This window comes from Coregonus clupeaformis, unplaced genomic scaffold, assembly GCF_020615455.1.
Source record: "Coregonus clupeaformis isolate EN_2021a unplaced genomic scaffold, ASM2061545v1 scaf1040, whole genome shotgun sequence".
Classification (NCBI taxonomy): Eukaryota; Metazoa; Chordata; class Actinopteri; order Salmoniformes; family Salmonidae; genus Coregonus; species Coregonus clupeaformis.
This window is the reverse complement of record NW_025534494.1, coordinates 109,478-122,168: the sequence shown is the minus strand read 5'-3', so window position 1 is coordinate 122,168 and position 12,691 is coordinate 109,478. Positions and strand designations below refer to the sequence as shown.

Below are 12,691 nucleotides of genomic sequence, written 5' to 3'. Positions count from 1 at the left end.
CGTATCACTCGAGATTCTATCTGCAGTGGATTCATTCATTGGAAGTAAACTATCCTAATAAACATCACCAGTGGTTCCTGATGACCAGGGGCTGTCCATGTGCAGAGGTCTTCTTCTTCTCTGGTTTCCTGTGGGGACTTGAGCCACTGTATAGGGTAGTCTGGAGCACATTGAAAAGATGAACAATCATTTGATAGTGATACATGGGTTGGACAGCATGGACCCACCCAGACAACAGTCCAACCCATGTCTCTCTGGTGCTCTCTCTGTCAGCCATCAGCATGATACAGCCTGGTGTTACTGTTCTTAGTGCATGATGTCTCTGTGGTCTGTTGGTCTGGTCTGTTCTTAGTGCATGATGTCTCTGTGGTCTGTTGGTCTGGTCTGCTTTTCCTCGCTCTGTACCAACCCTGTTCATTTGAAGACGTCGTTCTGTTTGAGCCTCATCTGTGCTGTTCTGCCTGCATGTTTTACCCATGTTTTGTTCGGTGTCGTTACATAACCTGCTGTTATCTAGAGAACATGGGCCAGCAGCCCACAGTAGTCAATTCCAAATCCTCAGGTATGGTAGAGGAAGCTTTGACTAAATCTTTCCTCCCATATTCTACTGACAGGTTGTCCTGCTCAAACTGACATTTATTCTCTTCTCTTTTCCCCCCCTCTCTATTTCTGTCTCTGTCTCTCTCTCTGTCTCTCTCTCTCTCTCTCTCTCTCTCTCTCTCTCTCTCTCTCTCTCTCTCTCTCTCTCTCTCTCTCTCTCTCTCTCTCTCTCTCTCTCTCTCTCTCTCTCTCTCTCTCTCTCTCTCTCTCTCTCTCTCTCTCTCTCTCTCTCTCTCTCTCTCTCTCCTCTCACCCTCTGTATCTCTCCCCCTCTCTCGCCTCTCTCCTCTCACCCTCTGTATCCTCTCCCCCCCTCTCTCGCTCTCTCCTCACCCTCTGTATCCTCTCCCCCTCCCCCTCTCTCTCTCTCCTCACCCTCTGTATTCCTCTCCCCCTCCCCTCTCTCTCTCCTCTCACCCTCTGTATCCTCTCCCCTCCCCCCTCTCTCTCTCCTCTCACCCTCTGTATCCCTCTCCCCCTCCCCCTCTCTCTCTCCTCTCACCCTCTGTATCCTCTCCCCCTCCCCTCTCTCTCCCCTCCCCTCTCTCCTCCTGTAGGGTAAAGTGGCCCAGACAGCCTGTATGTCAGCGTGTAAGCACCTGTCCACGTCCCTGATGCAGATGCCCTTGGACAGCGAGCTGAAGCAGATCAGCATGGGAGCCATTCAGCAGTTCAACCTGGACGTCATACAGTGTGAATGTAAGTAGAGTTAAGGGGAGTTTAGCCATGCAGTGGGAATGATTGACAAAACACACACAACTCCCTATCACCCCCATGGAAACGGTCGGGTGCGAGTGCTTTAACTGTGGAGGGGTAGATGTCAGTGTGAATGTAAGTAGAGGGGGAATTAGGTAGAGGGGGAGTTGAGCCTAATGCTGACTATGTTCCAAACGGCACCCTATTCCCTATATAGTGCACTACTTTAGACCAGGACCCATAGGGTGCCATTTGGAACGCAAACGATGTCATACAGGGCGGCAGGTAGCTTAGTGGTTAAGAGCGTTGTAGCCAGTAACCGAAAGGTCGCTGGTTCTAATCCCGAGCCAACTAGGTGAAAATGTGTCGATGTGCCCTTGAGCAAGGCACTTAACCCTAATTGCTCCCTGTAAGTCGCTTCCGGATAAGAGCGTCTGCTAAATGACTAAAATAAAATAAAATACAGTGTGAATGTAAGTGGCGTTAAGGGTAGTTACGCCTAATGATGTTTGAACAAGAGGGATAGAGGGTAGAGGGGGTAGAGGGGTAGAGGGTAGAGGGATAGAGGGATAGAGGGTAGAGGGATAGAGGGATAGAGGGGTAGAGGGATAGAGGGGTAGAGGGGTAGAGGATAGAGGGGGTAGAGGCTGAGGGATAGAGGGATGAGGGTAAAAGGGGTAGAGGGATAGAGGATAGAGGTAGAGGATAGAGGGGTGAGGGGTAGAGGGGTAGAGGGATAGAGGGGTAGAGGGGTAGAGGGGTAGAGGTAGAGGGTAGAGGGATAGAGGGATAGAGGGATAGAGGGATAGAGGGATAGAGGGGTAGAGGGATAGAGGGGTAGAGGGGTAGAGGGGTAGAGGGGGTGGAGGGGTAGAGGGATGGAGGGGTGGAGGGATGGAGGGGTGGAAGGGTAGAGGGATGGAGGGTAGAGGGATGGAGGGGGTAGAGGGATGGAGGGTAGAGGGGTAGAGGGGTGGAGGGGTAGAGGGATGGAGGGTAGAGGGATGGAGGGTAGAGGGTGGAGGGGGTGGAGGGGGTGGGAGGGGTAGAGGGATAGAGGGGTAGAGGGATAGAGGTGGAGGGGTAGAGGGGTAGAGGGGTAGAGGGGTGGAGGGGTAGAGGGATAGAGGGGTAGAGGGTAGAGGGATAGAGGGGTAGAGGGGTAGAGGGGGTAGAGGGATAGAGGGATGGGGGGTAGAGGGATAGAGGGATAGAGGGGTGGGGATAGAGGGTAGAGGGATAGAGGGGTGAGGGATAGAGGGGTAGAGGGGTAGAGGGATAGAGGGGTAGAGGGATGGGAGGGGTCGAGGGGTGGAGGGGTAGAGGGGTAGAGGGGTAGAGGGGTAGAGGGATGGAGGGGTGGAGGGATGGAGGGGTGGAGGGATGGAGGGTAGAGGGATGGAGGGGTAGAGGGATGGAGGGTAGAGGGATGGAGGGTAGAGGGGTAGAGGGGTAGAGGGGTAGAGGGGTGGGAGGGGTAGAGGGATGGAGGGGTAGAGGGATGGAGGGTAGAGGGATGGAGGGTAGAGGGGGTGGAGGGGTGGAGGGGTGGAGGGATGGAGGGGTGGAGGGGGTGGAGGGGTAGAGGGGTAGAGGGTAGAGGGGTAGAGGGGTGGAGGGGTAGAGGGGTGGAGGGGTGGAGGGTAGAGCCTTTGATTGGGGCTTCAGAAATGGAACGTGAGTGTGTCCCAAATGCACCCTATTCCCACTATATTTCAAAAGTAGTCTAAAGTAGTGCACTATAAAGGGTATATGGTACCATTCTCTGGTCTAAAGTAGTGCACTATAAAGGGTATATGGTACCATTCTCTGGTCTAAAGTAGTGCACTATAAAGGGTATATGGTACCATTCTCTGGTCTAAAGTAGTGCACTATAAAGGGTATATGGTACCATTCTCTGGTCTAAAGTAGTGCACTATAAAGGGTATATGGTACCATTCTCTGGTCTAAAGTAGTGCACTATAAAGGGTATATGGTACCATTCTCTGGTCTAAAGTAGTGCACTATAAAGGGTATATGGTACCATTCTCTGGTCTAAAGTAGTGCACTATAAAGGGTATATGGTACCATTCTCTGGTCTAAAGTAGTGCACTATAAAGGGTATATGGTACCATTCTCTGGTCTAAAGTAGTGCACTATAAAGGGTATATGGTACCATTCTCTGGTCTAAAGTAGTGCACTATAAAGGGTATATGGTACCATTCTCTGGTCTAAAGTAGTGCACTATAAAGGGTATATGGTACCATTCTCTGGTCTAAAGTAGTGCACTATAAAGGGTATATGGTACCATTCTCTGGTCTAAAGTAGTGCACTATAAAGGGTATATGGTACCATTCTCTGGTCTAAAGTAGTGCACTATAAAGGGTATATGGTACCATTCTCTGGTCTAAAGTAGTGCACTATAAAGGGTATATGGTACCATTCTCTGGTCTAAAGTAGTGCACTATAAAGGGTATATGTTGCCATTTGGGACACAGTCTCTGCCCTCAAAATGCCCTCCGCTAAATGGCTGTGACAGAGCAGAGATGACTGTCCTGTCTCTCTCTCTCACACACACACACACACACACACACACACACACACACGCATAAGATCCCTCTAGGAATCCACTCAGTTGGCTCCTCCAAGGTAATCCTCCACCTGTTAGTCAGAGGAGTGACCTGTGATCTAGCCTCCACCTGTTAGTCAGAGGAGTGACCTGTGATCTAGCCTCCACCTGTTAGTCAGAGTAGTGACCTGTGATCTAGCCTCCACCTGTTAGTCAGAGGAGTGACCTGTGATCTAGCCTCCACCTGTTAGTCAGAGGAGTGACCTGTGATCTAGCCTCCACCTGTTAGTCAGAGAGTGACCTGTGATCTAGCCTCCACCTGTTAGTCAGAGTAGTGACCTGTGATCTAGCCTCCACCTGTTAGTCAGAGGAGTGACCTGTGATCTAGCCTCCACCTGTTAGTCAGAGGAGTGACCTGTGATCTAGCCTCCACCTGTTAGTCAGAGGAGTGACCTGTGATCTAGCCTCCACCTGTTAGTCAGAGAAGTGACCTGTGATCTAGCCTCCACCTGTTAGTCAGAGTAGTGACCTGTGATCTAGCCTCCACCTGTTAGTCAGAGGAGTGACCTGTGATCTAGCCTCCACCTGTTAGTCAGAGGAGTGACCTGTGATCTAGCCTCCACCTGTTAGTCAGAGGAGTGACCTGTGATCTAGCCTCCACCTGTTAGTCAGAGGAGTGACCTGTGAGTCTAGCCTCCACCTGTTAGTCAGAGAGTGACCTGTGATCTAGCCTCCACCTGTTAGTCAGAGTAGCGGACCTGTGATCTAGCCTCCACCTGTTAGTCAGAGTAGTGACCTGTGATCTAGCCTGTTAGTCAGAGTAGTGACCTGTGATCTAGCCTCCACCTGTTAGTCAGAGTAGTGACCTGTGATCTAGCCTGTTAGTCAGAGTAGTGACCTGTGATCTAGCCTCCACCTGTTAGTCAGAGGAGTGACCTGTGATCTAGCCTCCACCTGTTAGTCAGAGGAGTGACCTGTGATCTAGCCTCCACCTGTTAGTCAGAGTAGTGACCTGTGATCTAGCCTCCACCTGTTAGTCAGAGGAGTGACCTGTGATCTAGCCTCGTTAGTCAGAGTAGTGACCTGTGATCTAGCCTCCACCTGTTAGTCAGAGGAGTGACCTGTGATCTAGCCTCCACCTGTTAGTCAGAGAGTGACCTGTGATCTAGCCTCCACCTGTTAGTCAGAGTAGTGACCTGAAGCCTAGTCAGAGTAGTGACCTGATCTAGCCTCCACCTGTTAGTCAGAGGAGTGACCTGTGATCTAGCCTCTCCCATGTCCTCTGTCTGCCGCACTCTGGGCCCTGGTCCAAAGTAGTGCACTGGAAAGGGTATAGAGTGAGTGCCCTTTGGAGACTCAGTCCCTGACCTCAAAGCGACCTCAAGCGACCTCTGCTGAACAGCCGGTGTTGTGAAGTATTTCCTCATACTCAGTCCCCTGACCTCAACGCGACCTCTGCTGAACAGCGGTGTTGTGAAGTATTTCCTCATACTCAGTCCCTGACCTCAAAGCGACCTCTGCTGAACAGCGGTGTTGTGAAGTGTTTCCTCATACTCAGTCCCTGACCTCAAGCGACCTCTGCTGAACAGCGGTGTTGTGAATATTTCCTCATACTCAGTCCCTGACCTCAAGCGACCTCTGCCGAACAGCGGTGTTGTGAAGTATTTCCTCATACTCAGTCCCCTGACCTCAAAGCGACCTCTGCTGAAGAGGGTGTTGTGAAGTATTTCATACTCAGTCCCTGACCTCAAAGCGACCCTCTGCTGAACAGCGGTGTTGTGAAGTATTTCCTCATACTCAGTCCCTGACCTCAAAGCGACCTCTGCTGAACAGCGGTGTTGTGAAGTATTTCCTCATACTCAGTCCCTGACCTCAAAGCGACCTCTGCTGAACAGCGGTGTTGTGAAGTATTTCCTCATACTATTTTCCTACAGAGCAGGTCAGTCATCAGGTGTTTCACGGTCAAGTCATTTAGTGTTTCATGGTATACCAGTACCTCAGTAATATTACCCTATCAAAACCTCATACTTATGATACCAACATATCAGAATACCCGAGTACTGTTTCATATGATAGTACCAATCTAAAGAACCAGCTGGCGACTGTTATAAATGTTTATAAAGTCAGTTTTTCACTGTCATGCCATCTCTCATGTGGCAGCTGTAATCAGCCAGCCACATCACCTTCCAGCCGTCACTCACAGATGTAATCAGCCAGCCACCTCACCTTCTAGCCATCACTCACAGATTTAATCAGCCAGCCACCTCACCCCTTCCAGCCATCACTCACAGCTGTAATCAGCCAGCCACATCACCTTCCAGCCGTCACTCACAGATGTAATCAGCCAGCCACCTCACCTTCCAGCCATCACTCACAGATTTAATCAGCCAGCCACATCACCTTCCAGCCATCACTCACAGCTGTAATCAGCCAGCCACATCACCTTCCAGCCTTCACTCACAGATGATACAAGCCATCCACCTCACCTTCCAGCCATCACTCACAGATTTAACCAGCCAGCCACGAAACCTCCAGCCATCACTCACAGCTGTAATCAGCCAAAGCCACCTCACCTCCCAGCCATCACTCACAGCTGTAATCAGCCAGCCACATCACCTTCCAGCCGCCACTCACAGATGTGAAACGCCAGCCAGCCACCTCACCTTCCAGCCATCACTCACAGATTTAATCAGCCAGCCACATCACCTTCCCAGCCATCACTCACAGCTGTAATCAGCCAGCCACATCACCTTCCAGCCTTCACTCACAGATTTTATCAGCCAGCCACATCACCTTCCAGCCATCACTCACAGCTGTAATCAGCCAGCCACATCACCTTCTAGCCATCACTCACAGCTGTAATCAGCCAGCCACATCAACTTTCAGCCATCACTCACAGCTGTAATCAGCCAGCCACATCACCTTCCAGCCATCACTCACAGCTGTAATCAGCCAGCCACATCACCTTCCAGCCATCACTCACAGCTGTAATCAGCCAGCCACATCACCTTCCAGCCATCACTCACAGCTGTAATCAGCCAGCCACATCACCTTCCAGCCATCACTCACAGCTGTAATCAGCCAGCCACATCACCTTCCAGCCATCACTCACAGCTGTAATCAGCCAGCCACATCACCTTCCAGCCGTCACTCACAGCTGTAATCAGCCAGCCACATCACCTTCCAGTTTTTCAAATAGAATCTAGCAGGGATGGCGGGTGAAGATGCAGAACCTGATGAGTCTTCTGTTGTTACATTGGATACATTGGAGCAGCGCTCAGAGCGAGCAAAGTTGATACATTGTATCATTTAATCTCATTTAATCACAGGCCAGTCAGAGAGAGGTGTGTTTATGAGAGAGAGGTGTGTTTATGAGAGAGAGGTGTGTTTATGAGAGAGAGGTGTGTTTATGAGAGAGAGGTGTGTTTATGAGAGAGAGGTGTGTTTATGAGAGAGAGGTGTGTTTATGAGAGAGAGGTGTGTTTATGAGAGAGAGAGGTGTGTTTGAGAGAGAGAGAGGTGTGTTTGAGAGAGAGAGAGGTGTTTTTGAGAGAGAGGTGTGTTTATGAGAGAGAGGTGTGTTTATGAGAGAGAGTGTGTTTATGAGAGAGAGAGGTGTGTTTGAGAGAGAGAGAAGGTGTGTTTGAGAGAGAGGTGTGTTTGAGAGAGAGGATGTGTTTATGAGAGAGAGGTGTGTTTATGAGAGAGAGGTGTGTTTATGAGAGAGGGAGACTGAGAGAGGGAGGGAGACTGTATTATATTATACAGTGAACCGTGTGAAGTTAATTCAATATGTGTTGTATTGAGTAGAAGTGTGAATATCAGTGACAGGTTTTTGTGTAGCAAATGGGCAGAAGGTTTAATATAACAGCGTCCGGAGGACAGAGCGTAAAAAGGATGCTATGCCTGTGATTATCACGCTGAAACAGGAAAGGGCCTTCCCAAACTGTTGCCACAACGTTGGAAGCACAAAATCGTAGCGTTAAGATTTCCCTTCTCTGGAACTAAGGGGCTTAGCCCGGACCATGAAAAACAACCCCAGACCATTATTCCTCCTCCACCAAACTTTAGAGTTGGCACTATGCATTGGGGCAGGTAGCGTTCTCCTGGCATCCGCCAAACCAGATTCGTCCCATCGGACTGCCAGATGGTGAAGCGTGATTCATCACTCCAGAGAACGCTGCTTCCACTGCCCCACAGTCCAATGGCTGTGAGCTTTACACCACTCCAGCTGACGCTGGCATTGCGATGGGATCTTAGGCTTGTGTGCGGCTGCTCTGCCATGGAAACCCATTTCATGAAGCTCCCGACGGACAGTTTTTGTGCTGACATTACTTCCAGAGGCAGTTTGGAACTCGGTAGTGAGTGTTGCAACCGAGGACAGAATATTTACGTGCTACGCGCTTCAGCACTCGGCGGTCCCGTTCTGTGAGCTTGTGTTGCCTACCACTTCGCGGCTGAGCCGTTGTTGTTTCTAGATGTTTCCACTTACAAAACAGCACTTCCAGTTGACCGGCATCTCTAGCAGGGCTGTTTGAGCTAACTGGAAAGTAACTGGTGGTGGGCCTCTGTCCCCCATACCAGCAACACTGTGGTTACCTGGCTGGGAACGGGAAGTAACTGGTGGTGGGCCTCCTGTCCCCCATACCAGCAACACTGTGGTTACCTGGCTGGGAACGGGAAGTAACTGGTGGTGGGCCTCCTGCTCCCCCCATACCAGCAACACTGTGGTTACCTGGCTGGGAACGAAGTAACTGGTGGCGGGCCTCCTGTCCCCCCATACCAGCAACACTGTGGTTACCTGGCTGGGAACGGGAAGTAACTGGTGGCGGGCCTCCTGTCCCCATACCAGCAACACTGTGGTTACCTGGCTGGGAACGGGAAGTAACTGGTGGCGGGCCTCCTGTCCCCCATACCAGCAACACTGTGGTTACCTGGCTGGGAACGGGAAGTAACTGGTGGTGGGCCTCCTGTCCCCCATACCAGCAACACTGTGGTTACCTGGCTGGGAACGGGGAAGTAACTGGATGGTGGGCCTCCTGTCCCCATACCAGCAACACTGTGGTTACCTGGCTGGGAACGGGAAGTAACTGGTGGTGGGCCTCCTGTCCCCCCATACCAGCAACACTGTGGTTACCTGGCTGGGAACGGGGAAGTAACTGGTGGCGGGCCTCCTGTCCCCCATACCAGCAACACTGTGGTTACCTGGCTGGGAACGGGAAGTAACTGGTGGCGGGCCTCCTGTCCCCCATACCAGCAACACTGTGGTTACCTGGCTGGGAACGGGAAGTAACTGGTGGCGGGCCTCCTGTCCCCCATACCAGCAACACTGTGGTTACCTGGCTGGGAACGGGAAGTAACTGGTGGTGGGCCTCCTGTCCCCCATACCAGCAACACTGTGGTTACCTGGCTGGGAACGGGAAGTAACTGGTGGCGGGCCTCCTGTCCCCCATACCAGCAACACTGTGGTTACCTGGCTGGGAACGGGGAAGTAACTGGTGGCGGGCCTCTGTCCCCGCATACCAGCAACACTGGGTGGATTACTGGCTGGGAACGGGAAGTAACCGGTGGTGGCCTCCCTGTCCCATACCACAGCAACACTGTGGTTACCTGGCTGGGAACGAAGTAACAGTGAGGCTTCCCATACCAGCAACACTGCAGGTTACCTGGCTGGGAACGGGAAGTAACTGGTGGCGGGCTCTGTCCCCCAATACCAGCAACACTGGTGGTTACCTGGCTGGGAACGGGAAGTAACGGTGGCGGGCCTCCTGTCCCCCATACCAGCAACACTGTGGTTACCTGGTTGGGAACGGGAAGTAACTGGTGGCGGGCCTCCTGTCCCCCATACCAGCAACACTGTGGTTACCTGGCTGGGAACGGGAAGTAACTGGTGGCGGGCCTCCTGTCCCCCATACCAGCAACACTGTGGTTACCTGGCTGGGAACGGGAAGTAACTGGTGGCGGGCCTCCTGTCCCCCATACCAGCAACACTGTGGTTACCTGGCTGGGAACGGGAAGTAACTGGTGGTGGGCCTCCTGTCCCCCCATACCAGCAACACTGTGGTTACCTGGCTGGGAACGGGAAGTAACTGGTGGTGGGCCTCCTGTCCCCCATACCAGCAACACTGTGGTTACCTGGCTGGGAACGGGAAGTAACTGGTGGCGGGCCTCCTGTCCCCCCATACCAGCAACACTGTGGTTACCTGGCTGGGAACGGGAAGTAACTGGTGGTGGGCCTCTGTCCCCCATACCAGCAACACTGTGGTTACCTGGCTGGGAACGGGAAGTAACTGGTGGCGGGCCTCCTGTCCCCCATACCAGCAACACTGTGGTTACCTGGCTGGGAACGAAGTAACTGGTGGCGGGCCTCTGTCCCCATACCAGCAAACACTGTGGTTACCTGGCTGGGAACGGAAGTAACTGGTGGCGGGCCTCCTGTCCCCCATACCAGCAACACTGTGGTTACCTGGCTGGGAACGGGAAGTAACTGGTGGTGGGCCTCTGTCCCCCATACCAGCAACACTGTGGTTACCTGGCTGGGAACGGGAAGTAACTGGTGGTGGGCCTCCTGTCCCCCATACCAGCAACACTGTGGTTACCTGGCTGGGAACGGGAAGTAACTGGTGGCGGCTCCTGTCCCCCACTACCAGCAACACCGTGGCTACCGGCTGGAACGGAAGTAACTGTTGGGCCTGTCCCACCGCAACACCGTGGGTTACCTGGCTGGGAACGGGAAGTAACTGGTGGCGGGCCTCCTGTCCCCCATACCAGCAACACTGTGGTTACCTGGCTGGGAACGGGAAGTAACTGGTGGCGGGCCTCCCTGTCCCCCATACCAGCAACACTGTGGTTACCTGGCTGGGAACGGGAAGTAACTGGTGGCGGGCCTCCTGTCCCCCCATACCAGCAACACTGTGGTTACCTGGCTGGGAACGGGAAGTAACTGGTGGCGGGCCTCCTGTCCCCCATACCAGCAACACTGTGGTTACCTGGCTGGGAACGGGAAGTAACTGGTGGCGGGCCTCCTGTCCCCCATACCAGCAACACTGTGGTTACCTGGCTGGGAACGGGAAGTAACTGGTGGCGGGCCTCCTGTCCCCCATACCAGCAACACTGTGGTTACCTGGCTGGGAACGGGAAGTAACTGGTGGCGGGCCTCCTGTCCCCCATACCAGCAACACTGTGGTTACCTGGCTGGGAACGGAAGTAACTGGTGGCGGGCCTCCTGTCCCCCATACCAGCAACACTGTGGTTACCTGGCTGGGAACGGAAGTAACTGGTGGCGGGCCTCCTGTCCCCCATACCAGCAACACTGTGAGTTACCTGGCTGGGAACGGGAAGTAACTGGTGGCGGGCCTCCTGTCCCCCATACCAGCAACACTGTGGTTACCTGGCTGGGAACGGGAAGTAACTGGTGGCGGGCCTCCTGTCCCCCATACCAGCAACACTGTGGTTACCTGGCTGGGAACGGGAAGTAACTGGTGGCGGGCCTCCTGTCCCCCCATACCAGCAACACTGTGGTTACCTGGCTGGGAACGGGAAGTAACTGGTGGCGGGCCTCCTGTCCCCCATACCAGCAACACTGTGGTTACCTGGCTGGGAACGGGAAGTAACTGGTGGCGGGCCTCCTGTCCCCATACCAGCAACACTGTGGTTACCTGGCTGGGAACGGGAAGTAACTGGTGGCGCCTCCCTGTCCCCATACCAGCAACACTGTGGTTACCTGGCTGGGAACGGGAAGTAACTGGTGGCGGGCCTCCTGTCCCCCATACCAGCAACACTGTGGTTACCTGGCTGGGAACGGGAAGTAACTGGTGGCGGGCCTCCTGTCCCCATACCAGCAACACTGTGGTTACCTGGCTGGGAACGGGAAGTAACTGGTGGCCGGGCCTCCTGTCCCCCATACCAGCAACACTGTGGTTACCTGGCTGGGAACGGGAAGTAACTGGTGGCGGGCCTCCTGTCCCCCATACCAGCAACACTGTGGTTACCTGGCTGGGAACGGAAGTAACTGGTGGCGGGCCTCCTGTCCCCCCATACCAGCAACACTGTGGTTACCTGGCTGGGAACGGGAAGTAACTGGTGGCGGGCCTCCTGTCCCCATACCAGCAACACTGTGGTTACCTGGCTGGGAACGGAAGTAACTGGTGGCGGGCCTCCTGTCTCATACCAGCAACACTGTGGTTACCTGGCTGGGAACGGGAAGTAACTGGTGGCGGGCCTCCTGTCCCCCCATACCAAGCAACACTGTGGTTACCTGGCTGGGAACGGGAAGTAACTGGTGGCGGGTCTCCTGTCCCCATACCAGCAACACTGTGGTTACCTGGCTGGGAACGGGAAGTAACTGGTGGCGGGCCTCCTGTCCCCCCATACCAGCAACACTGTGGTTACCTGGCTGGGAACGGGAAGTAACTGGTGGTCGGGCCTCCTGTCCCCCATACCAGCAACACTGTGGTTACCTGGCTGGGAACGGGAAGTAACTGGTGGCGGCCTCCTGTCCCCATACCAGCAACACTGTGGTTACCTGGCTGGGAACGGAAGTAACTGGTGGCGGGCCTCCTGTCCCCCATACCAGCAACACTGTGGTTACCTGGCTGGGAACGGGAAGTAACTGGTGGCGGGCCTCCTGTCCCCATACCAGCAACACTGTGGTTACCTGGCTGGGAACGGAAGTAACTGGTGGCGGGCCTCCTGTCCCCATACCAGCAACACTGTGGTTACCTGGCTGGGAACGGGAAGTAACTGGTGGCGGGCCTCCTGTCCCCCATACCAGCAACACTGTGGTTACCTGGCTGGGAACGGGAAGTAACTGGTGGCGGGCCTCCTGTCCCCCCATACCAGCAACAC

At 53.8% G+C, this 12,691-nt stretch overlaps 1 protein-coding gene and 1 long non-coding RNA gene across 2 annotated transcripts in view; one reads left to right on the top strand and one right to left on the bottom strand.

Moving 5' to 3' along the window:
• The window catches only part of LOC123486160 (exocyst complex component 6-like), a gene marked incomplete at its 5' end in the record, with an annotated part of 83,292 nt that overhangs the window by 40,465 nt on the left and 30,136 nt on the right, over window positions 1-12,691 (top strand). Inside the window, one exon of the mRNA XM_045217372.1 lies at window positions 1,158-1,299. Coding sequence (XP_045073307.1) covers window positions 1,158-1,299 — 142 coding nt within the window. The remainder of the gene's footprint in view (window positions 1-1,157; window positions 1,300-12,691) is intronic.
• LOC123486159 lies at window positions 4,645-5,115 on the bottom strand. The gene is made up of 3 exons (XR_006659268.1): window positions 5,101-5,115; window positions 5,003-5,040; window positions 4,645-4,710 (listed from the first exon to the last, which is right to left on the bottom strand). It is a non-coding gene; the product is annotated as an uncharacterized LOC123486159 (long non-coding RNA).